This window comes from Channa argus, chromosome 6, assembly GCF_033026475.1.
Source record: "Channa argus isolate prfri chromosome 6, Channa argus male v1.0, whole genome shotgun sequence".
Classification (NCBI taxonomy): domain Eukaryota; kingdom Metazoa; phylum Chordata; class Actinopteri; order Anabantiformes; family Channidae; genus Channa; species Channa argus.
This window is the reverse complement of record NC_090202.1, coordinates 3,181,024-3,205,294: the sequence shown is the minus strand read 5'-3', so window position 1 is coordinate 3,205,294 and position 24,271 is coordinate 3,181,024. Positions and strand designations below refer to the sequence as shown.

Sequence of the window (24,271 nt, the reverse complement as noted above, 5' to 3'; positions counted from 1 at the left end):
TTCAGTGTATTGCTCAATGACACTTCAAAATGTGACTGGAGGAGCCAGGGATTGAACCAACAACTGTGAGATTTGTGGACAAACACTCGCAAGAAAAGCAAGAATAGAGACTAGCCCAATGTCTGAAGCCGAGAGGAGGTCGTTGGTGAATTTTACCAGTGCCCTTTTTGTTCCCTCATAAACTCTAAATATTAAATTGTCTTAGCATAATTGATTTCAAACTACTTTTTCTAAGGATTTTAGAAATAAAAGGGAGATTGGATATTGGTCTGTGATTGGCTAAACACCTTGGTCAAGACAGTTTTTTTTTTAAGTAGCGGATTGATTACAGCTACCATATAGGCCTGTGGTACATAGCCTGTTTCTAAAGATAGACTGATGATATCTAATACGAACGTGTCTATTGAGGGTAAAGCTTCCTTAATCAGTCTAGTTGGGATAGGGTCTAATAGACATGTAGTTAATTTTGATGAGGTAATAGTTGAAGTTAGCTCAGTGAGATCTATGGGTATAAAGGAGTCTAAGAGGGATGATTCTAGCACTGTTGTACATAAAGATCTGTCTGTAATATTTGGGTGTAAGACCTGGTAAATTGTCTCGTATAGCTACAATGTTATTCATAAAGAAAGTCAATTTTGCTCAGAGTTAAGGGAATACTAGACTCAACAGGACTATGGCTCTTAGTCAGCTCGGCTACAGGGCTGAAAAGAAAGTGGGCCTTGTTCTTGTTTTCCTCTATTAATGATGAATAATATGCTGTTCTGGCATAATTTAAACTGTTTTTCCAGGGATTTCGTTGGGAACAACAGAAGGCTAGTATATAAAATAAACCACAAAAAATAAATCCAAAAGGTGTTAGCTCTTACGAATTGCGTAATTTGGGTTCAGGACCCAAATCAGGAAACGGCAAGAGGAGGTTCAAAGTGAAAGGATATATATTATAAGGAATTAGGGTGGGTGAACACAACTAAAAATCACTTGAGGAGTGATTTTTTTTCAGAGCAGAGACACAAGAGTCCAGACTTGGAAGATCCAGGATTGTGAAACATAACAAGGCATATGACTAATCAACATGGAACAAAGACAAACTGGCACAGGACTGAGGGAAAGCCGGGTTTAAAAGGACTGGGGAGCAGGTGAAACTAATCAAGACAAAAAAGGTAAGTAAAGAAACCAAACAGACTATTAACAGGAAGTGGGTTTGGAGGGGCAACAAAATAAAATCCAAGGGCAGGAAATAAATCTGGGACAAACTGGGACAAACTGGGACACACTAATCACAGGAACAGGATTGTCACAACACGCTAGGACCAGGGAGTAACACAGTTCTCAAAAGGAGGCAACCGTATAAGCAGAAAATAAGAGGGCGACTGAGAAAGCAGGGAAGTATATGATAACATGTTTGATAACATGTAGCATGGAAGACAATTTCCATGGGAGGGAAACAACAGCAGATTACAGAAAGTCCTTGAAAAAAATAGGAAGAATGACAGAGTTACCAAGTGAACAGCACTGTACCAAGGGGTAGTATAGTGGCCATAGCTCAGTTGGTAAGGCAATCATCCACAGACCACAGGGTCAAGTGTCAAAGTGTCCTTGAGCAAGACACTGAACACAAGTTGCTCCCAGAGAGTCAGGTGAGCACCTTGCATAGTAGCCACCGCCATCGAAGTGTGAGTGTGTGTGTGAATGGGACTCAACATTGTAAAGCACTATATAAGTGGCCATTTACCATTTAGTAAGGGTGGTCCTAGAATGAGTCCATGAACAGACAAAATGGATGGGGAACCAGTTCCAGGAGGTATTGTCAACCCTAGCAGGTAAGTGATCAAGTAAGTAGACAGGCAGAAACACAACAGGAGGACATTGAGAAGCACAGTGAGGTACACACACAGCTAAGGAAGCAATCTGGTGGATCACATGCAGTGCAAGTCAGAAGAGACAAACCAACAGATAGTGACGAGTGAGACTGGGTTAAATAACAAAGAGACTGATTAGCAGGGTAGGCAGGGCAAGATGATAAGGGAAAAACACAAAGAACAAAGAAAACAAAGATACAATTGGGCTTGGGACTGGCACTGTAGCTGGGGATGGGGATAGGGTGTTCAGTGTCTTTCTCATGTGGTCGGGAAAAGCGGGGTGTGAATCTGCACCCTATTGTCGGTGGGCCACCAGTCTACCAACTCAGCCGCTGGTGCCCCTAATGTTGAAGCCCTTAACTTTACTAATATTATATATTTGCTTAAGCTAATGAAGTGTTCCCAGTAACAGACTTTTCTGATATTTCATGTTATCTATTACTTATATTTCCTAATGTAGAACATTGAATGCATTTGCCTTCTAAGGCTTAAAGCGATTATGAAGACTGTATTCATACTTACTGTATACATGCAGTGCTCTACTACTGCAGGTTCAGGAATCAAGCCTGGTAAACAACGATGGATGAAGCACTGCAGGATGTCAATGTCAGACCTGTCTGTCTGCATGTCTCGCTGGTCTGGGTTTGTCTTACTGCCCATATGGTAACAGATCTACACACAGAATTAAATCATCCATATTCCAACAGGTAAAGGACAATAAAAGCTTTAGTACTGTAATAGTACAGTGAAATCATTAAATTTTAAAATGAAAATTATTAAACTAAAAATCTGACAGAATCATTTATATTTAAAAGTACTTAAATTCTACTTTACATTATTATTTAGTCTGTGCAGAATCTAGAGTTTTGCACACCAAAAGTTCTAGTTCTGTGACACACCTTGACCAGGCCGGGGTACTCGTTTGATGGGAGTCCATAGATGTCCTCGTTGGACTCCTCGCCCTCAGTCAGTATAAAGCAAGGAAAGCGCTGCTTCACGTTGTATGTGCCAGGAACTTTCTCTTTCCAGTAGCAAACATTGATCTTCACAACCTATAATAGTGAAGAATATTATTACTACCAACCAAGTACCCAGTGATCTGGGAAAGCATTGACAACCGTGTACGGCATAGAACATGCATTCATTTTTTAATTCATTTTTTTAAGTGATTGAAATTCAGAGGATTTATTTAGGTTCAGATACTGGGGGCGGCTGTGATTCAGTGGGTAAAGGCAGTTGTCCACGGACCACAGGGTCAGTGGTTCGATCCCCGGCCCTGGCTATACGTCGAGGTGTCTCTGGGCAACACATTGAACCTAACAGCCCATTCCCCTCCCCAGCTGTGGGGTGCCGGTGTAAGCCCGGAAGAAATTGGGGAGGCTTGCGTCATGAAGGGCATCCGGCATAAAAAAAAAAAACTGTGACCCTGAGCTCACAGGATAAGCCGAAAGGACAAAAATAAAAAATACAAATAAAAATATAGGTTCAGATAGTGGCTATACACCATTCAAAATCAACATATATAGATATAAAATTAAATTTATTCTGGTCTATAAGTATTTTTATAGTAGTATTTAGTATAGTATTTATTTATTTTTTTAATCATTTTGGCTTTGTACACTGCTAAAGTGGATTTGAAACAATAAATCAATAAGAATGTGCTATACTGTAACTGCACTGTCTACTGTGCCTTCTATAGCACAGTTACTGCACTGTAACTGTGCTGTACTGTAGTGAATTTCCCTAGACTTTGCACAGTGGAAGCTGCATGTGAGAATGCACATATACGAGTTAGATGACCAGTGCCTTATTATGCGAGTGCCTTATTATTAGTACAATGCCCAGGTCAGTAAGCCTGTGTGTGAATAGAGCATGTAGCTCCATCCTGAATTGTCAGGCACATTGACAAAGTTTCTGTCAGGTTACCGCTACAGCTTTGTTTTTTTATTGATGCCTTTGATACCATTATCTTCCATAGAACCCTATTAAATTGTGTCTCCTTATTTGGCCAGGCACCACCTCATCACTCCATCTGAGAGAGCAATTCTGACTCAGAAAATCATTGTGTTTTAGATGTAAATCAACAACTCTGGGTAATGCCTGGCCCTGACTTGGTGGACATTATCCCAAATACTCACTTATACAGCGCTTTTATCCAAAGCACTTTAAAATGTTGATTCATTCACACATACACACACATACACTCAAACACCAGTGGCGGTGGATGCCATGCAAGGTGCTCACCTGACCCAACGGGAGCAACTTGGGGTTCAATGTCTTGCCCAAGGACACTTCGACATGTAGCCGAGAGCCGGGCGCGGGAATCGAACCACCGACCCTGTGGCTTTACCAAATGAGCTACAGCCGCCCCACTGTGGCTCCCGAGTTCAAAATAGAAAAGGGCTTTAAATTGAATACATTTAAGAAATACTAAGTTAATACTAAGTAAGTATACATTATTGCATATGTGACATTAAAACTTTGAATACTTCAAGTGGCAACTGTAAACCAGTGTGGGCCAGCATTTTATTAGCCCAGGGTCCAGCGGTGATCACCACACTCTTGGCTCGATAAACACCAGCATTGGTTGACACTGTCACAACAGGACCAGGCTTGATGTCCGTTACCATCTCTTTGTCTTTTATGATCCCACCTAACCTCTGAAACTGCCCCTGGAAAAACAGAATGTCAGAACATTGATGAATGTCCTGATATATAGTACTGTAAGTGCATGCTTAAAAATAATCATGTAGTTTAATAAGTAACTGCTGCTAAAAACAGTTGCTCTGTTTTCTTGCAGGTGCAATGCAGTGTTAAGCCAAATTCAGACAAATTAAATTTTCTTAGCTGCTGCGGCAGCTGGCAGCAGTGATTCCTCTGCTGTTAAGTACATGGACGGATTTCTTTTACAGAATGATGTCTGTTTTGAAAACAGTGGTGTCTACTGGCCCAAAGATCAATAATGATTTCCTGCCTCCACAGATTTCTCTGGAATATCTGATTCTTTTATTGATATTAGGCACCATAGCTGATAAAATATTGAAATTACTGTAAATGGAAGAACAGTATTTCTCATCATTGTACTATATTAGATCAAATTTCATTGGGAATTCTTCTTCTTCTTATATTATTATTACTATTAGTTATTCACCACAAAAAAACCCTACAAATTACACAATACAAAACATAATAGGATAACAGTGTGAGATTCAACAACAGAAATACAAGACATGTGTTACCTATGTCCAGTGTATGTTTGCTTGTATAGGTGCATCGGGATTGGAGGATTGAGGAGGGGTAGTGAGGATAAGCAGAAAGGGTATAATCATCAGAGAAACGACAGTTGGGGGGATAGGAACGAACAGGGTAGGAGTGTACATACTAAGGATATTGTATAATAATTATTTATGATAACATGAAAAAAATAATATTGATGTTAAAAATAATTTCAATCATAATAGTAGTATTATAATGTGGATAATACTACTATCACTACTACTGATAACAACAATCATATTAATTGTTTACTACTGCTAATAATATTAATGATGGATATTAAGAAGAGTGAGGGTATTTAACCAGGAAAAAAAAAAGGCTCATGATTATTTTACCGGTTTGTGGCCGGGGTGTGTGTGGAGATGCGCGTGGCTTCTGTCCCAGGCATTTTGTTGAAAATGAAATGGTCTAGAAATGGGTTCCAAGCGTCATTGAAGTTTGCTGTATTGTTATAGATTTTCAGTTTTAAGAAAAAAAAATTCTAGCGATGAGTAGTGGGTTTTTATATTTAACTTGGAGATGATCAACTTCTGAGATGTTTCCAAGTAAACAGAGGGATGGAGATGTGGGGATTCTGCAGTTCACGATACCTAGAAAGAATGCGCCGGGTTGCAGGCCCAAGTGGCGTGGAAGTAATCATCTGTGTTACCTGAGGTGCATTGTGAGCAGGTATCTGGAGGTTAAGCGCATTTTAAAGCTTTGCTTTGAGTGATGTGGGTTTTGTGAATGGTGTTGTACTGTATAAGTTGTAAGTTTGTGTTGCTGGTCATGGAGAAGGTAGTGTTACAGATTTATCCAAAAATCAGAGTTGGGGGAGAGAGTAAGATGTTTTTTACATTTTGCTATTGGGAATGTTAATATATAGTCTTTGTTTGATATAATTTTATAGAGTTTAGATAACAGTTTTCTTTGACCTTGTTATTTTTATTATTTTGCCAGTTAGTATAAGGGGCTGTAGTGGGTTGTATATTTATTCTTGATTTAATTATGAATTTTGATTTTTGATATTGGAGGAACTGTTCTCTCCCAACTCCATACTTTTCTAAATGTCTTAACTGATACAAATCGGTTATTCTCAAGTTATTGGCTATTCTCTCAAAGTCTGGATTCTGCCATATTCGGGTATGTTTACAAGGTGCTAGTGTTGATTTTGTGATTTTGTGAGATTTCCACCAGGCTGTCACAGTTGTGGAGATGGTTATTGTCTTAAAACACTTCAGTTTTTGACTGATTGTGGCATAAAAGCGAGATCTGAAACTGATATGGGTGTACATTGATTCTGTTCTAGGTCTATTAATAAGTTGTTGTAATTAACCTTTTGAATCCATTTGACTGGGTGTGTTGCCAGGAAGTAGTGTTGGAAATCAGGTGCTTCAAGGCCGCTTTGGGACTTTTTCTTTTGTAATGTTGATAGTGAGATTCTAGGTTTCTTGTTGTAACAGTAAAAGTGAGATGTTAGTGAATCAAGTGATTTGATTTTGTTTGTCCAGCGTCTGAGATCGTCTTCCTTTTTTTTAAATATAGGGGTATAGTTGGTATTGAAAAACTCTGACATCCTGGGGGAAATAATAATGCCTAAATATTTAATGTTGCCAATATGAAATGAAAGGGGGGGTTCCTGTGCTTCAAATTCCCAGGCATCTTCAGAGAGTGGTAGTATTTGTTCCAATTTATTGTGTAATTTGAGATTACAGAAAATTCATTTATAATACTAAATGTTTTCTTTAGTGAGCTGTAGGGGTCCTTTAAGTGTAGTAATATGTCATCTGCATAAAGACTAACTTTGTGGTGTGAAGTTGTGTCCTGGATTCATTTAATTCCAACATTCTGTTGTATGGCTGCTGCTAGCAGTTCCGTAAAGATGGCAAATAAAGACGGAGACAGTGGGCATCCCTGTCTGGTTCCTTAGTGGAGTATAGGTTACGGTAGAATCTTTGAAAGATGTTATTAATATCCAGCGGGTTGTTGACAGTTTGACCTGTAGACTTCCTTATGGATGGGATTGCTTTTTCTTTCTTACATTGGAGTTTATTTGCTAAATATTTACCTGTGTTGTTTGTCACAATCCTGTTCTTGTGTTTAGTTTGTCCCTGTGTTTTGCCAGCTTTATTTCCTGCTCTGGGATTTTATTTTGTTGTCCCTTCTAGGCCACTTCCTGTTCCTAGACTGTTTAGGTTTCTTCATTAATTTACTTAATTTGAACTGATTTGTTTCACCAGTTCCCTTGTCCTTTTAATCCTGTCTTTCCCTTCAGTTCGTTGCCAGTTTTTTCTGTATCCTGTGTTCTTTGTTCCATGTTGGTTTGCTATGCCTGGTTTGGACTCCTGTTTCTGAGCTCTGCTTGATTCCTGTTTTTGTTGGTCTGTTTTTTAGTCTATGGTTTGGTTATTCCTTTATTACACTGTTTACTTTAGGTTTATGTTTGGATTTATTTTGTTGGTTTACACTGTGTGTAATCCTTGTTCCTCCTCATGGAGTGATTTTTAGTTGTGTTCACCTTCACTCTTTTCTTTATAATAAATACCCCTTTACGTTGAACATCCGCTTGCCGTCTCCTTACCTAGGTCTTCAAACCAAATTACCTGATCTTTGACATTGTTGCTATATTGGAACAGTTCATATTTAGGTTGCTCACTGCCATTATTGTTTAAGTTTGTTAATTCTTTAATCTTTTGTTCTAGTTTGTTTTCCAGTATTTGTTCTTGTTTTTTCTTATATAATGAATAAGATATTTTATCTCTGAGTACTGCTTTGCCTGTTTCACATAGTTCTGATGGTTTGGTATACAGAGAGTCGTTCATCTCCAGAAAAGATGTCCACTCTTTTAGGAGATTATCAAATTCAGTGTCTTGGAGTATCTTGGAATTATTGGATTATTTACAAATCTCTGCATATTGACATTTTACACAGTGTCCCAATTGTTTTGAAAAAGTATTTCTTCAGTGTCTGTAATGTACCTGTATAGTACTGAGTGCACGATCAGCATAAAGAACTCCGGCCGTTATATCCACCACAGCTTCATATCCCTTAGCTAGCTTCATTTGGGGGATGTGCTGGCTAAAGTTGTCATGGGTCAGGGTCATCATAGGAATCTTGTTCCTTTGCAGGGTGTTTCTAATCAGCTGGTAATTGTTACTATTCTCTGGTCCCATCACCAGGAGTCCAGTTTGTCTGAAAGACAAAATCAGTAGCGGGTTGAAAGGAAAGGTCAAGTGTAAGCACAGACAAGCTATTACTAATTTTTACAGCTTAAAATCAGTTAGAATACAAAGCTGTTACACACATTTATTGAATCAGTATGAATATTGGCACCTGATTTTGATGTAGTTTTAGTCTTATACTTGTGATAATCATGAAAATAGTCTTTTGTCACTTATATATATTAATATTTATAACTATATATCTGTACATTATTGATATATTTGGAAAGTTTTAGACAATGTTTGAGCATATTGTTGTTTTCAGTTACCATGGATGTTGCTCTCACTTATTGCAGGATACACTCCATGTTGCATTAGACTACATTTTTTATGGCATTAATTAGGATATAATATGAGATCATTTCTCTGCAGGTTTTAACAGTTACTAATACCACTAATACAACTACATTTAGTCCTTTGGCAAATGCTTTTATCCAAAGTGAGTTAAAAGTGATTTAGGAAACCCATTATTTTTCAGGTCCCGTAAGTGGTGGCTAATTTCCTGGGCAATTACGTAGTTATTTTCTGAAAATTAATTAGAAATTAGATGAAGTATTAGAATATTTCCAACTCTGATCATCACAGTTTTTTACAAATTCATAAGGGAAAATAAGATAAGATCATTTAAGAACATGCATATTTAAAGCTCTGCAGGCAGTTTTTTTGATCTCATGGCTTTTGTTATAAGACATTATGCATTGTCAGCTGTGAGCCCTTCTATAAAGAGGTGTGTGTCTTTCCATATGTCTAATTAATTTAATTTACCAAAGGTGGACCCCAGTCAAAGTGTAGAAACATCTCAGCAATTATCAAGAGAGACTGGGAGCACCTGGGCTAAATTTCAAGTGTTGTTGCAAAGGGTCTGAATACTTATATACAAGTGATAATTCAGTTTTTTTTTTAATTTTTAAATAAATGTGCAGACATTTTTAAAATTCTGTTTTTACTTAATTATTATGGGGTAGTATAGATTAATGAGAGAAAAATAATTTTAACAATAGTAACTTCAGACAAAACAACAAAACAAAATTACACAGTACCTCCCACTCTTTTTTTTCACTTACTACAATACAGATTGTATGAGAAATGCATCACATACATTGTTTGAATTGGTATTTCCTTTGTTGGCTTAAGCTTTGAATCTCTTAAAAAGGTGTGTACACATTATTTCCGTAGTGGCCAATTTTTGAATTTATGTATAATTACACATAAATGTAACAAATAAATAATGACCTCAATTTCAATATTTGACATATTTAATCTATGACCAATTTACTCTCTTTCACTTCTCCCTCCTACTTGTACATGGTGAGCCTGAACTCTCCACCCTTGTTCATATTTTCTTTGCTTGTGGCAGGTTACTACAAGCAGAGGACCATTACTTTCAGAATACAAATTTATAACAGCTGCTAAACAATAGAGTTCTGGTTCACTGATAGGGAGCCTTTATTCTGTTAGTGACCAAAGTCACTAGCAACAGATTATGTAGGAGCAATTTATATAATATGAAGGATAATTACGTGTACTTCACTATTGGGTCCAGTAGGTGCCACTGCTTGTTGTTGAGTTTAGTTACACTATAGGTAGAAACCTTCACAAGTTGGTTTTACTGACATGTACATTTATTCAAACATGAATCTCTATTGTGTAGGTGTGTGTACTTGATGGCTTACATGTGGTGTGAATGTATAGTGGATGCAGATATTCAAGGACATGTATAAAAACAGGTTTACGATTTTAGCATGTCTCTGAATTGTACTTAAGTTCTCATTAATTATAACAGATGTGGAAGAAGTACACAAACTCTGCAGTTAATTAAAAGTGCTAGTAGAAGATATTCTTCAATTCAAAGAGGAGTCTACATCTTCTAAATACACCTAAATGTAAAAAAGTTTTAAATGATGCAGTTGTTCTTCTTGTAGGGCTGGGTAGTAATTCAGTATTATCACAAATTACAATAATTTTGTGACAAATAAAATGTAGCAAATTTTGTTTTACACAATGGAGGACTCAGCTTTTTTTGTAGTGCTAAGTAGGGTCCAGTCAGAAATTTGAAGCCTTACTGGTGGTCTGATAATAGTTTATTTTTCTTATCCTTTTCATCAAACCAATGTAAGAGCTATACAAAGTAAACACAGACAAAACTGTCCTTGCAAAAAAAAACACATCTGTCTTACAGGAAGTTATAAAAATATAAGCCACAAAATAAATTACAAAGGTTTGAACTAGGCACATTTGCAGGAAAAAAAGGACGTTGTAAGGACGTTACACTAAGCATGGGTAACAATTATATTGTTTGAATATTTTACTTTTTTGCAGCATATTTTGCCTTATTCTGATTTGTCACTTTGTGCAGTGTCCTTAATGGTAAATGGTCTGCACTTATATAGCGCTTTTCTACCTATTGGCAGTCAAAGCACTGCTTCTTATTCACCATTCTCACAATAACCCATCGCACTCACAATAACACACACACTTATACGCCGATGGGGGAGCTGCTGTGCAGCTGGCCAACACTCACTGTGAGCAACTACGTTAAGGTTCAGTGTCTTGCTCAAGGACACTTCGACATGTGACCGGAGGAGCTGGGATCAAAACAACAACTATGAGATTGGTGGATAACTGCTCTAACTTCCTGCACCACTGCACCCCTAATACTGATTTTAACAATATTTCCCTGTCCTAGTCGATCCATAGAACACTGCAGTTTTTGGCTTTTAAACTACACTCATAATAAAGCTGTGGTTTTGCTTCCTTGTGTATTGGCACTACTGTGAAAAGTAGCATGAATTAGGATGGAAAATGTGTTACACCGCCACTGTATTTTACTGCTCCTGTTTGTAGAAATTAGACATAAATATGTATATAACGCTGAGTGATTAAAATTTTTAGCTTGAGGTAATTTTCAATTTGTAAATCATTAGTTTAAAAGACAACACTAAGGAATTTTTAGTGCTGCAAACTACATGTGAGCCTGCAACTCACCCAGTATACAGCATAAACAAGATCAAATCAATGTTATATAACATTTAATAGAAGACACTATATAGTGAAGAACAGATAAAGGTAATAACAAAACAAAGACATTTTGTCTTAAAATCAGAGCTGTCTTTTTATAAAGTATTTTCCTCTGTTTTAAAATTACCTTATATTAATTTTGTTCATATTGAGTACAACTGATTTTCAAGGAAATCAGCTATAAATACCGGGAGTCAGAAAATAAAGTGTTAGCTGAGGTGCAAAGCATACAAAAAAACCTAAGTGAAGGACAAAACATTAAAGCACAGTGATATAAGAAAAGAAAGAATTACCGAATTCATACCCAGCCCTACAAGAGGAAAAACAACAACGAACTATGTGATTAAACTAACACACTCTAATAACAAACTTACTAACAAAACTGAACTAACACACTAAGGCAGCAATAAGCCTGTTGGTTGGGAACCGTAAGCTGCTTCAAATGGCAAGCATCCTAACAAAGATGAAGGTAAAGAGTTATTTGACAAACATTGTCTCAATCTGTTGATTGAGTCTTTCAGTCTGTTTATTGGTCTGGGGGTAAAACCCAGACGACAAACGCACAGAGGCACCCAGTGCCTTGCAAAACTCGGCCCAGAGAGTTGTGCCTTCACCGTAGGACCTGCTGCAAAGGCTCACAGGTACAAACAAACATCCCGGAGGGCAACCAACAGGAACGGGACTAGCATGTTTGAAGTCTCTTACCCTCTTCTCCAGGTCCCACTGCATTGCCCGAGCACCACAGGTGGTAGGATGGTCTCTTCCTTAGGGTCACAAATGTCATAGTCTGCCTTGTCTTTGAACTGTCAGGTTTGTTGTTCTGAGATACGGGGCAATACGATAGGATGAAGTCGAACCTGGGGAAGAATAGGGACCAGCGGGCCTGCTGAGGATTGAAGAGTCTAGCAGGAGTTAAGGGAGTCTGTCTGTTAGTCTACAGTTTATGCTTAGTTTGTTTGTTTGTTTTTCCCTGTTCATTTCACCCTGGTTTCTTAGTTAGTTCCCTTGCTTCCCCAACATGGCTATAATTTAGGTTAGTGTATTCATGTTCTGTTTTGCTTTGGTTATTTAGTTATCGCTATTACTACTTGTGTTTTCCTGCCCTCCTCGTGGAGTGATTTTCAGTTGTTTGCCTTTTGTTTATAAAAACCCTCATTCACCATAAAATCTCCCCTCGCTGTCGCCTCTTTTGGGTCTTATTATAAATCTAAATATACATGGGAGTTTGACTGTGCATGTGTGTGCAAGCTCACTAAGCTCAGTGAGAAGTGTCACTATGCACAGCTAAAATCTGGAAACAGCAACTGTAGGATGTGGATCATGAAATAATATACCTTTCATTAATTTAACATTAATAACCATTATTAACCATCCCTGTAATAGGGAATTGCCCTCAACATTGCTCTTAGTAGTGAGATGACTGAATACAATATATCCACTGCACTGTAATGTTATAAATCACCATTGCCTATGTGTAATGGAAAAAGCAAAAGCAACAAGTACACTATAAAAGATTATAAATATGACCAAAAAAAACCCCAAACTAGTTCATTGTGTGGATATGCGCAAAAAATGAGAAAAAAAAACATGGCTGGCTAGATTTTAGCTGCGCTTCAACCCTTTTCGATTTCTCCATCTGTCCCAGAAGCACCTACAGAAGCAATTGCAGACCCTGCTCATACCTGCCTGGATATTTTCCAACATGATGTAGAGATTTAACATTTTTTAATGCCTAGGACACAGATGGCGTTCGATGTAGACCCATCAGGAGCTGTTGGTGGGTGCAGTGGGAGGTGCACTGTGCTTCATGAGAACAAAGTGATAACGTGGCTAATTACCTCAAAACATGTCCATGACTCATCCATAAGGAGCCAGTGTTTTATTTAGAACAAACAGGAATACTCAGACAAAATAGGATAGGAAAATGTCAAGTTCAGCTGAAGATGTCAGGCGACTTACAAATTCCTCCATGCACTGCGAATGCATGTGAGATGAAAAAAGTCCCTTTTTCACACGAAAAAGCACAGGAGCAGTCATGGGGTGAGTCCATGATAGTGTTATTAATGAGAAAGTCATGCATTTTGTCTCTTGTAGGTTGAGCGGCTGGTTTTGTGAATACATCACATCTTGAATGTATCAAATTCTCCATGTCCTGGTTAAGCTTTTGTTAAATTCTGTTAAATAGTTTTTTTCTGTCTGTGTTTCTGTCGCTGCTTACCTGTACAGTTTGACACCTGCCTCCCTCTCCAGCTGAGCCCACAGCACATAACACTCCTCCATCATATGGGTGTAGAAGTCCTGCGTGTAGGCTTTGCGGATTATGCGCGTCTGGCCATGGGAGCTCCCTCGGGTGTGGGGCAGTACAAACTATAAAATATGACCAGTACATTAATTGGTACAAATTCATAATTTGATTTAGGGATAATGTGCTGTACACATTTATCTTAACATGTTATATTTAACTGTTGGAAGTGTATACACTGTAATGTATATAGAACATTATTGTTTCTCCAAATCACTTTAGGATTAGCTGTGGTTAGCTGCTAGCTAGCATTAGCTGGTTGAATTTGCATTTGTTTGAGCAGTAAAGTAATTTAAACCACAATATTTTAATTCAATTCAATTTTATTTAGATATCGCCAATTCACAACAAAGTCATCTCAAGGCACTTTACAGTATAAAGTCAAGACTATAAAGCTGTATAGGGAGACCCAACAATTCCCCCTTGAGCAAGCCCTAGGCAAAAACAGTGGAGAGGAAACATTCCCTTTAACGGGAGAAACCTCCAGCAGAACTAGGCTCAGGGTGGGCAGCCATCTGCCTTGACCAGTTGGAGTGAGTGGAAAATGAAAAGAGAAAAGAAATAGAGCAACAAAAGCAACAACAAAACATCAGGCAGGTTAGTTGGACCAGTAGCTGCACACTGAAAAACACACAGCTTCAAAGCCCGGGGATACCTGTAGAAAGGGACAGAGAGAGGGAGACGGAGAGGGAGAAAGACAACTAGGGAGAAAACAGCAGTCTAAGCCTATAGCAGCATAACTATAAGTATAAGCTTTATCAAAGAGGAAGGTTTTAAGCCTAGACATAAAAGTAAAGAGGGTGTCTGCTTCCCGAATCTGAACTGGGAGCTGGTTCCACAGGAGAGGAGCTTGATAGCTAAAGGCTGTACCTCCCATTCTACCTTTGGAAATTATGGGAACCACAAGTAGGCTGGGATGATATGGTGCTATGAGGTCTTCTATATATGATGTAGCCTGACCGTTCAGAGATTTATATGTAGCATTTTGGATAAATGGCTGTTTAGGGATTGCATTTGTTAACTCTAGGTTGGACTACTGTAATTCCCTACTTTCAGGATGCCCCAGTAACTCCCTAAAGAGCCTGCAATTAATCCAAAATGCTGCAGCAAGAGTGCTGACTGGAACTAGCAAGAGAGATCATATTTCACCTTCACTAGCTTCTCTCCATTGGCTTCCCATTAAATGTAGAATAGAATTTAAAACCCTGCTTCTTACATATAAAGCTCCGAATGGTCAGGCTCCATCATATTTAGAAGACCTCATAGCACCATATCATCCCAATAGACCACTTCGCTCTCAGAATGCAGGCCTACTTGTGGTTCCCAGAATTTCCAAAAGTAGAATGGGAGGTAGAGCCTTTTGCTATCAAGCTCCTCTGCTGTGGAACCAGCTCCCAGTTCAGATTTGGGAAGCAGACACCCTCTCTACTTTTAAGTCTAGGCTTAAAACCTTCCTTTTTAATAAAGCATATAGTTAGTTATAGTTATGCTGCCATAGGCTTAGACTGCTGGGGGACCCACCCCCCAATGCACTGAGCTCCTTTCCTCCTCTTGATCATCTCTCCTCTCATCCAGCAATTGTCACCACTGTATGTCATTAACTCTGTGTGTTCTCTCCCGTAGTTGTCTTTGTCCTCCTCTGTCCCCCTCTCTCTGTCCCTTTCTGCAGGTGTCCCCCGGCTTTGAAGCTGTGTGTCTTCCAGCGTGAAGCTACTGATCCTACCAATCTGCCAGATGTTTTGTTGTTGCTTTTGTTGCTCTGTTCTTTTCTCTCTCCCCTTTCCACTCACCCCAACCGGTCGAGGCAGATGGCCGTCCACCCTGAGCCTGGTTCTGCTGGAGGTTTCTTCCGTTAAAGGGAGTTTTTCCTCTCCACTGTTGGCTATGGCTTGCTCCAGGGGGAATTGTTGGGTTCTCTTTATATATCTTTATAATCTTGACTTTATTCTGTAAAGTGCCCTGAGATGACTTTGTTGTGAATTGGCGCTATATAAATAAAGTTGAATTGAATTGAATTGAATAGGGAGTTACTGGGGCATCCTTAAAGTAGGGAAAGTAGGCAATAGTCCAACCTAGAAGTAACAAATGCATGGACTAGTTTTTCGGCATCACTTTGAGACAAGATGCTCCCAATGTTGGCAATGTTCCGTAGGTGGAAGAAGGAAACAATTTTTTTTTTATTCACGCATTTGCACTTACAATCACACACTGATGGGGGAACTGGTATGCAGCTGTCCAACCCTCCCTCAGCAACTAAGTTGGGGTTCAGTGCCTTGCTCAAGGACTCTTTGACGCGTGACCAGAGGAGCCAAGTATCGAACCAACAATTGGGGGATTGGTGGATAACAGCTCTACCTTCCTGCGACACCGTCGCCACAAGATTACTATAAAGTTAGGGTGTTTGTTGTTTTTTGGTGGTGGGGTTAGAATAAATCCCAAATGTTAACAATATGTGGCTCCACTACTGACCCAACTCCTTTTGTCTATATATGTCCTTTTTTATGAATCCGACAATATCTGGTAGGCTTACTTAAGTCTTCATGCTAAGCAGGTGGTTAGGACTTTCTGAAGCATTAAAGTATAGGGAGCATTCATGTTGAAGTCACACTTCTTCTGAAGAATTTAGAGCTTTCCTCAATTCATTTTTAGCTCCAACAAAATTTTTCTAAACACACTCACGTACTGCCTTGTCTTATTGCAAAGAAATAACACAGGCCATTGCTATAGGGTTCTGTAGGCAGTCCAGCATTTTAGTGTGGATAGCTGGAGTGCTAAAGCATGTGAAAAGGCAACCACATCACTTGTACCTCTTGCATCCTTCCAGGGTAGAAAAAGGACCAAAGCAGTGTATTCCACAATAGGTCAACAGTGGTGCATTCTGATAGCAAATCTGCCATTTGTGTTCTTTGGCAATCTCCTGAGTTTCCAGCATTAGACATGCTAATTTCCAGCCTGCTCATGGTAATGACTAATGTGATTCTTTGAAATAAATATGGGATGTTTCTATAAAATAGGGAGACATGCAGTTTTCCATGATCAAGATTCCATCTTGATCAAGAAAAGCATCCATATGATACAGTTACAGATACTTTTAGATTGTAGTTGAGTTCCCTTACTGAGTAATTTAATCTCCTCTGAATCTACTTGGCTCTGTACTACACGACAGTCTTTTACAATGATGGACTTTGCATGCTCTAGCACCTGTACAGTTGCTGTGACCTACTAACTTATCACCCTTGATGGGATGGAGATGTGTGACTGCAACAGCTTAGGTGACATCCTACCATAAACAAATCCTTGACAGAAGGTCTGAGAGACTTATTTGTTCTGTGGTTTGTACATTTAGTGACCAATTGGTATTTATGTGATAAACTCTGCTGCTGGAGGTTTTTTTTTCCCGTTAGAACTGAGGTCCTGTTAACCAATCTGATGTGAAAAGCTCACTAATCACATGCCATCAAACTCCTAAACTCAGGAGGACCACTTAGAGCACACACACACACACTCACACACACACAGAATATGCACTGTAAATTCTTGCTGTATTGCTGTGCTTACGACAGTAAGCCTCTTGTTCTTGTTGTTTCTTATGTTGCATTGTGCTGAGATGTACCTAATAAATCGCCCGCTCAATGTATTTTTTTAAGTAACAGAAATCTACTTTTGTGGCTATAATTAATACATTTAAATGATTGTACTACAACATGGCTTCTAAGCTAGATTTTGGATCTGTATTTCTTAAAATAACATCTTACGATAATGTCAATCATAGCATTTCTTCCCGTGCTTACACTTCAGACATATAACAGAAACAGTGAAAGCTTGTTGTGACAGATATCCTTGCCGTTGTCAGTTTATATTTGTCCTTTCTGTTCCTCTACCCTTGCACATTTTCCCTTCTGGACCAAAATAACCCCAGACTTTCTAGCTGTGTCTAGTCACCCGACTCTGTCCCTACGTACCCTAAGTTACATTTTCTCTTATTGACCTACTAGTAGAGGTGGGAAAACCAAAGCTTTCTGAAGTACAGATATGAAGCAACTTTCTATATGAAGCAGCTGTGTTGAAAGTTGTTTTGTGTTTTCAAGTGTTTAAAACAACTAAAATTGCGACATCTACTGGCCAATGATTGGTATTACATAAAAGGGAAAATAAATTATGAAACAGTTGGTCAGAATAGAAGAAATGTATGCTTCCATTATTTTTATTTTGTTTATTGTGTATTATAGGAATGGATCACTTTTAAAATAGAATAAACTCTGAATGAGCAGAATGAGAAGTATATCTTGTATTTAAAACCAGCACAGCAACTGTCTGATACAAGTGTGATGTGGCTTGGATGTTTATGCCTTTCAAGGCATGTCAGGTTGTGTCAGGTTGTCTTCTTCAAGTGTAACATCACTACTTGCTGGTATAAATGACCAATTTTCCTGTTACATGACCAGAGTGTTTCCAGAGTGTTGAGCTCTGTCAATACTTGCATTCCTGTTCTTGCTTATCTGTCTTTTGGATTGGCGTGGATTTATTAACTTTACCTACTGGTAAGTGCTTGCCTACTCACTCAAGCTTGTTTTGGACTTTGATACCTGTTCTTCATGCATGGTGGTGTGTGTGTATTGATTTACAGTAAGTCTACGCTTGCTTAAGTCTGGTTAACATTACATTTATTATTATTATTATTTTGTGTTTTTGTCTTTCTTCTTACCAATTTTTTTACACATTTATGGCAAAGCAAGTTTTATATAGAGGGAGAATGAAAGAAAGTAAATGCAGCAATTACATTTTAGATCAATAAAAAAAAAAAAAACAGCACATTGAATATGAAATGACAGGAAACTGTAAAGACAGAGGCTTTATCTTTACATAATTTTATAATGCAGGTGTGTCTTGTAAAGGGGCTCAGAACATACAAATAGTGTATAGACAGTGCACAAACACATCCCAAATGGATTAATCCAAGGACTTTGAACTTTAGTCTATACTACTGCACACAGCACCACCCACTGTATGTATTTAGGAAAAGCAGAAAAGTTTTGCATAGGTAATCCAGGCAGGTACACACAAATAAAATGTAAATTCCTAAAAACTTTTGTCCCTTCTGATGTGAATGAATCTAAGTTGTAAATACATGCAGGGTAATGGAATGGGACACAAGAAGCTTGACATAGCTATAAACTAATGCCCACTGGTGACTGCAGCTTAGTTCTCAAAGATCATAGTCACACTAACGTGGAGACAGGCTTTTATTATTGTAGCTTAAAATCAATTTTAAGATGTTAAGTCTACTGGTGCACCACCCAGATTAATTTACTATGTCTGAATGTTTGTGTCCCCTCTCCTGACAGTGCTTGTACATAAAAACTTTGTGTTGCATACCTGTTCCAGCAGAAGAGTCTTCTTGTTATTTTTTGCCAGCTGATAGGCTGTGAAGGAGCCCTGGACTCCGGCCCCAATTACAATGCAGTCATACTCCCTTTCAGTTGACATTTGAACTGTAAGTAGTGGTAGTGTGGAGCAGACTTCGTGTGGACAGTCTTGAGTTTGACTCATTTTCACTGAACGGAAACAGTTAACGCCCCTTCACAGTGGAGGATAATATGAGGACATTTTGCCCTGAGTATTGTCTGCCAGGGATGCATGAAATGGTGACATTACTAATGTCTCAATATATTTTCTAAATAAAAATATAATTTAATATAAAAAATATAATATAAAAATAAATATAATTCAAAATGTCAATATTGTCATTATTTATTTATAGACTACCTTAAGAAGACCTGTTGAGAATGCAACCGCAAGGGGGCACAAGCCAGTGTCTTCTTGTGCCAGTCCCAAGTCTGGATAAATAAAGAGGGTTGTGGCAGGAAGGGCATCCGACGTAAAACACATGCCAAATCAAACATGCGAATCGTGACAAAGACTTCCATACCGGATCGGTCGGGGCCCGGGTTAACAACGACCGCCACCGGTGCTGTTGACCTACAGGGTACCGGTGGAAATTGGACTACTGTTGGTCGAAGACGAAGAAGAAGAGGAGGAAGGTGTGTTTGTAGGCAGAGAGAGAAGAGGAAAGCTAAGAATGTAGGACTGACAGTAGGGACTTTGAATGTTGGTACTATGACAGGGAAGGCTAGGGAGTTGATCGACATGATGCAGAGAAGGAAGTTGGACATACTGTGTGTCCAGGAGACCAGGTGGAAAGGTAGCAAGGCTAGAAGCTTAGGAGCAGGGTTCAAGTTGTTTTACCATGGGTCAGATAGGAAGAGAAATGGAGTAGGAGTTATATTGAAAGAGGATTTTGTGAGGAATGTTCTAGAGGTGAAAAGAGTATCAGACAGGTTGATGAGTCTGAAGCTGGAAGTTGAAGGGGTGATGTTCAATGTTGTGAGTGGTTATGCCCCACAGGTAGGATGTGAGTTAGAAGAGAAGGAGAAATTCTGGAGTGAGTTAGATGAAGTGATGCAGAGCATCCCCAGAGGTGAGAGAGTTGTCATTGGTGCAGATTTCAATGGACATGTTGGTGAAAGGAACAGAGGTGATGAGACTGTTATGGGCAGGTTTGGTGTTCAGGACAGGAACGCAGAAGGTCAGATGGTGGTTGACTTTGCAAAGAGGATGGAAATGGCTGTAGTAAACACTTTCTTTCAGAAGAGGCAGGAACATAGGGTGACGTACAAGAGCGGAGGGAGAAGCACTCAGGTAGACTACATCTTGTGTAGACGATGTAATCTGAAAGAGATCAGTGACTGTAAAGCATTGGTAGGGGAGAGTGTAGCCAGACAACACAGGATGGTGGTGTGTAAAATGATGCTGGTGGTGAGGAAGATAAGGAGGACTAAGGCAGAGCAGAGGACGAAGTGGTGGAAGTTGAAAAAGGAAGAATGTCGTTTAGTTTTCAGGGAGGAGCTGAGACAGACTCTGGGTGGTTTGGAGGTGCTTCCAAATGACTGGACTACTACAGCTAATTTGATCAGGGAGACAGGTAGGAGGGTACTCGGTGTGTCATCTGGAAAGAGGAAAGCGGACAAGGAGACTTGGTGGTGGAACGAGGAAGTTCAGGAGTGTATACAGAGAAAGAGGTTAGCTAAGAAGAAGTGGGACACTGAGAGGACTGAAGAGAGTAGACAGGAGTACAGGGAGATACAGCGTAAGGTGAAGATAGAGGTGGCAAAGGCCAAACAAAGAGCATATGAGGACTTGTATGCTAGGTTGGACACTAAAGAGGGAGAGGTGGATTTGTACAGGTTGGCCAGACAAAGAGATAGAGATGGAAAGGATGTGCAGCAGGTTAGGGTGATTAAAGATAAGGATGGAAATGTATTGACAGGTGCCAGGAGTGTGATGGGAAGATGGAAGGAGAACTTTGAAGAGTTGATGAACGAGGAAAATGAAAGGGAACGAAGAGTAGATGAGGTGACTGGTGTGAAGCAGGAAGTAGCAAAGATTAGTAAGAGTGAAGTGAGGAAGATGTTGAAGAGGATGAAGAGTGGAAAGGCAGTTGGTCCTGATGACATACCTGTGGAGGTATGGAAGTATCTAGGAGAGGTGGCAGTAGAGTTTCTGACTAGTTTGTTTAACAAGATCTTGGAGAGTGAGAGGATGCCAGAGGACTGGAGGAGAAGTGTACTGGTACCAATTTTTAAGAACAAGGGAGATGTGCAGTGCTGTGGCAACTACAGAGGAATAAAGCTGATGAGCGACACAATGAAGTTGTGGGAAAGAGTAGTGGAAGCTCGGCTAAGGGCAGAGGTGAACATTTGTGAGCAGCAATATGGTTTCATGCCTAGAAAGAGTACAACAGATGCAGTATTTGCTTTGAGGACGCTGATGGAGAAGTACAGAGAGGGTCATAGGGAGTTGCATTGTGTCTTCGTAGATTTAGAAAAAGCGTATGACAGGGTGCCGAGAGAGGAGCTGTGGTATTGTATGAGGACGTCTGGAGTGGCAGAGAAGTATGTTAGAGTGGTGCAGGACATGTATGAGAGCTGTAAGACCATGGTGAGGTGCTGTAGGTGTGACAGAGGAGTTCAAGGTGGAGGTGGGTCTGCATCAAGGATCGGCTTTGAGCCCCTTCTTGTTTGCTCTGGTGATGGACAGACTGACAGATGAGGTTAGACAAGAATCTCCCTGGACTATGATGTTTGCAGATGACATTGTTATTTGTAGTGAGAGCAGGGAGCAGGTGGAGGAAAATCTAGAGAGGTGGAGGTCTGCTCTGGAAAACAGAGGAATGAAGCTTAGCCGCAGCAAGACAGAATACATGTGTGTCAATGAGAGGGACCCAGGTGGAATGGTGAGGTTACAGGGAGCAGAGGTGACTTTAAGTACTTAGGGTCAACGGTTCAGAGCAACGGTGAGTGTGGAAAAGAGGTGAAGAGGCGAGTGCAGGCAGGTTGGAACGGGTGGAGAAAAGTGTCAGGTGTGTTGTGTGATAAAAGAGTATCAGCGAGAATGAAAGGAAAGGTGTTCAAGACGGTGGTGAGACCAGCAATGTTGTTCGGCTTAGAGACAGTGGCACTGAAGAAAAGACAGGAGGCAGAGCTGGAGGTAGCAGAGCTTAAGATGTTGAGGTTCTCTTTGGGAGTGACGAGGATGGACAGGATCAGGAATGAGTACATCAGAGGGACAGCTCATGTTAGATGTTTTGGAGATAAAGTCAGAGAGGCCAGATTGAGGTGGTTTGGACATGTTCAGAGGAGAAACTGTGAATATATCGGTAGAAGGATGCTGAGGTTGGAGCTGCCAGGCAGGAGGTCTAGAGGAAGAACAAAGAGGAGATTTATGGATGTAGTGAGGGAGGATATGAAGTTAGTTGGTGTGAGTGAAGAGGATGCAGAGGATAGAGTTAGATGGAGGCACATGATTCGCTGTGGCGACCCCTGAAAGGGAGCAGCCGAAAGGTAAAGAAGAAGACTATCTTTTTAATAGTAGCTATAAATAGTGTTGGAGCTGCCATTTCTTTAAAGAGGTTTCCCTTCTTTATTTTAGGGTTAGTAAATCAGTCAGGTAACCTAATGACACATCCACGTATCTTGATCCACAATAAAACCTGCATTTTACTATAAGCCCAGAAGGCTTTATGTTGAAAAGCCATCACTGGTCTGGGTGTTTTTCTTTAAGCTTTGCAAGGTGAATAGTCTGAACTATATAAGTGCAGACAATTCAGCCTGTGAGAAGTGCCTGTATGCAAAAAAAAAACTCCTGGTACTCAAAGAGAAATCTGCATACTGGTGTGCATCTGCCCCATTTAAACACTGGTTTAGAGGGATGAAGATTAGTGATATCAGCCCTGTGACTCCTTTACTCAGCTGCATGCAGCTCAGAGCATGTGTGCACACAGGTCCAATTTCAGTCTGACAGGCACATGCAGGTGAGGTTCTATGTTTAGCTCCATCTAAACAGGTCTGCTGTGGCAAATTACAAAGCAACTGTACCTAGTGAGAGTATGTCCTTATACTGGTTCATATACTGGTCTCCTGTACGCCTTCCTCACAGTTTATCTCCCATTGCAGAATCTCCAGCTGCTCTGCTACACCTCATTTCTACAGTTCTCTTCCCCCACGCCTCAGCTAACCTGACCTGGACCCTAGCTGTTAGGACCTGGCTACTCAATGGCCCCATCGCTCCCCCCACCCTTAATGAGACCAGAGGAGGCGGGGATTGAAGCAAAAACTCCATGATTGATGGAGCTTTAAATTTTAATTAATAAATCTTATATAATTCCCACCTGTCTGCTTGTGTGTTTGCCTACCTGTTAAAACTGCCTATCAAGATGTAAGACCAACACTCTGCCCATCTTCTTAACTCAATCTTTGGGTTTAACCTCTTTGACCCTTGCAACTGTGGCGCAGGAAAGTAGAGTTGTTGTCCACCAATCTCACAGTTGTTGGTTCAATCCCCGGCTCCTCCACATCAACATCCATGTCCTTGAGCAAGACACTGACCTAAATTAGTTGCTCCCGGTGAGCTGCATAGCAACTCCTCCATCGGTGTGTGTGTGATTGTGAGTGTTGTCTGGTTTTGCTGGGTTTTCTATAAATCTTATAGTCTTGACTTTATTATGTAAAGTGCCTTGAGATAAGATTTGTTGTGAATTGGTGCTATATGGATAAAGTTGAATTGAATTGAATATTGCCTGTTTTTTGTGTTGTTTTGCTTGCTCAAACATCCTATCTCCAGTTTGCTTGATATTCCCTGCAGTACACAATAATTAGATCCTTGCTTAGCTAGCTTTTATAAACTGTTATATTAGGCTAGGAGTTTAGGCTAACTGCACAACAACAGGCTAACATTGATGGTGGCTGATTTGAAGAATAATTATCTCTATAAATGCACACGTCTTGTGTTATATATAAAAAATTCCCCACTCGGCTTTTCATTTAGGGGATCTTTCATTTGGGGGGTCTTATTTCTTCCTTCAAATTTGGGTCCTCTAACAGGGGTCTGGGAGCTTGAGGGTCCTGTCTTGCGCTCTTGCTAATTCCAGTCAGCACTCTTGCTGATCCTTATCATTAACATGAACAAATTGGAATCTATTCTATTGGAATCTAAGATTAAAACCAACCTAGTCCAGTTCCTTTAATGCCAATTTCAAATTCCAGTCTCTGTAATAAAAT

At 39.7% G+C, this 24,271-nt stretch overlaps 1 protein-coding gene across 2 annotated transcripts in view; it reads right to left on the bottom strand.

The window, feature by feature from the left end:
- pipox (pipecolic acid oxidase) overlaps positions 1-19,210 on the bottom strand; it is a 30,162-nt gene extending 10,952 nt beyond the window's left edge. For both annotated transcript variants that reach the window (XM_067506467.1, XM_067506468.1), the window contains exons 1-6: positions 19,032-19,210; positions 13,572-13,720; positions 8,093-8,306; positions 4,349-4,531; positions 2,759-2,911; positions 2,382-2,531 (exon numbers count right to left, since the gene is read on the bottom strand). In XM_067506467.1, the coding sequence (XP_067362568.1) occupies positions 2,382-2,531; positions 2,759-2,911; positions 4,349-4,531; positions 8,093-8,306; positions 13,572-13,720; positions 19,032-19,205 (1,023 nt within the window). In that variant the 5' untranslated portion in view covers positions 19,206-19,210. The remainder of the gene's footprint in view (positions 1-2,381; positions 2,532-2,758; positions 2,912-4,348; positions 4,532-8,092; positions 8,307-13,571; positions 13,721-19,031) is intronic.
- Between the last annotated feature and the right edge of the window lie 5,061 nt (positions 19,211-24,271).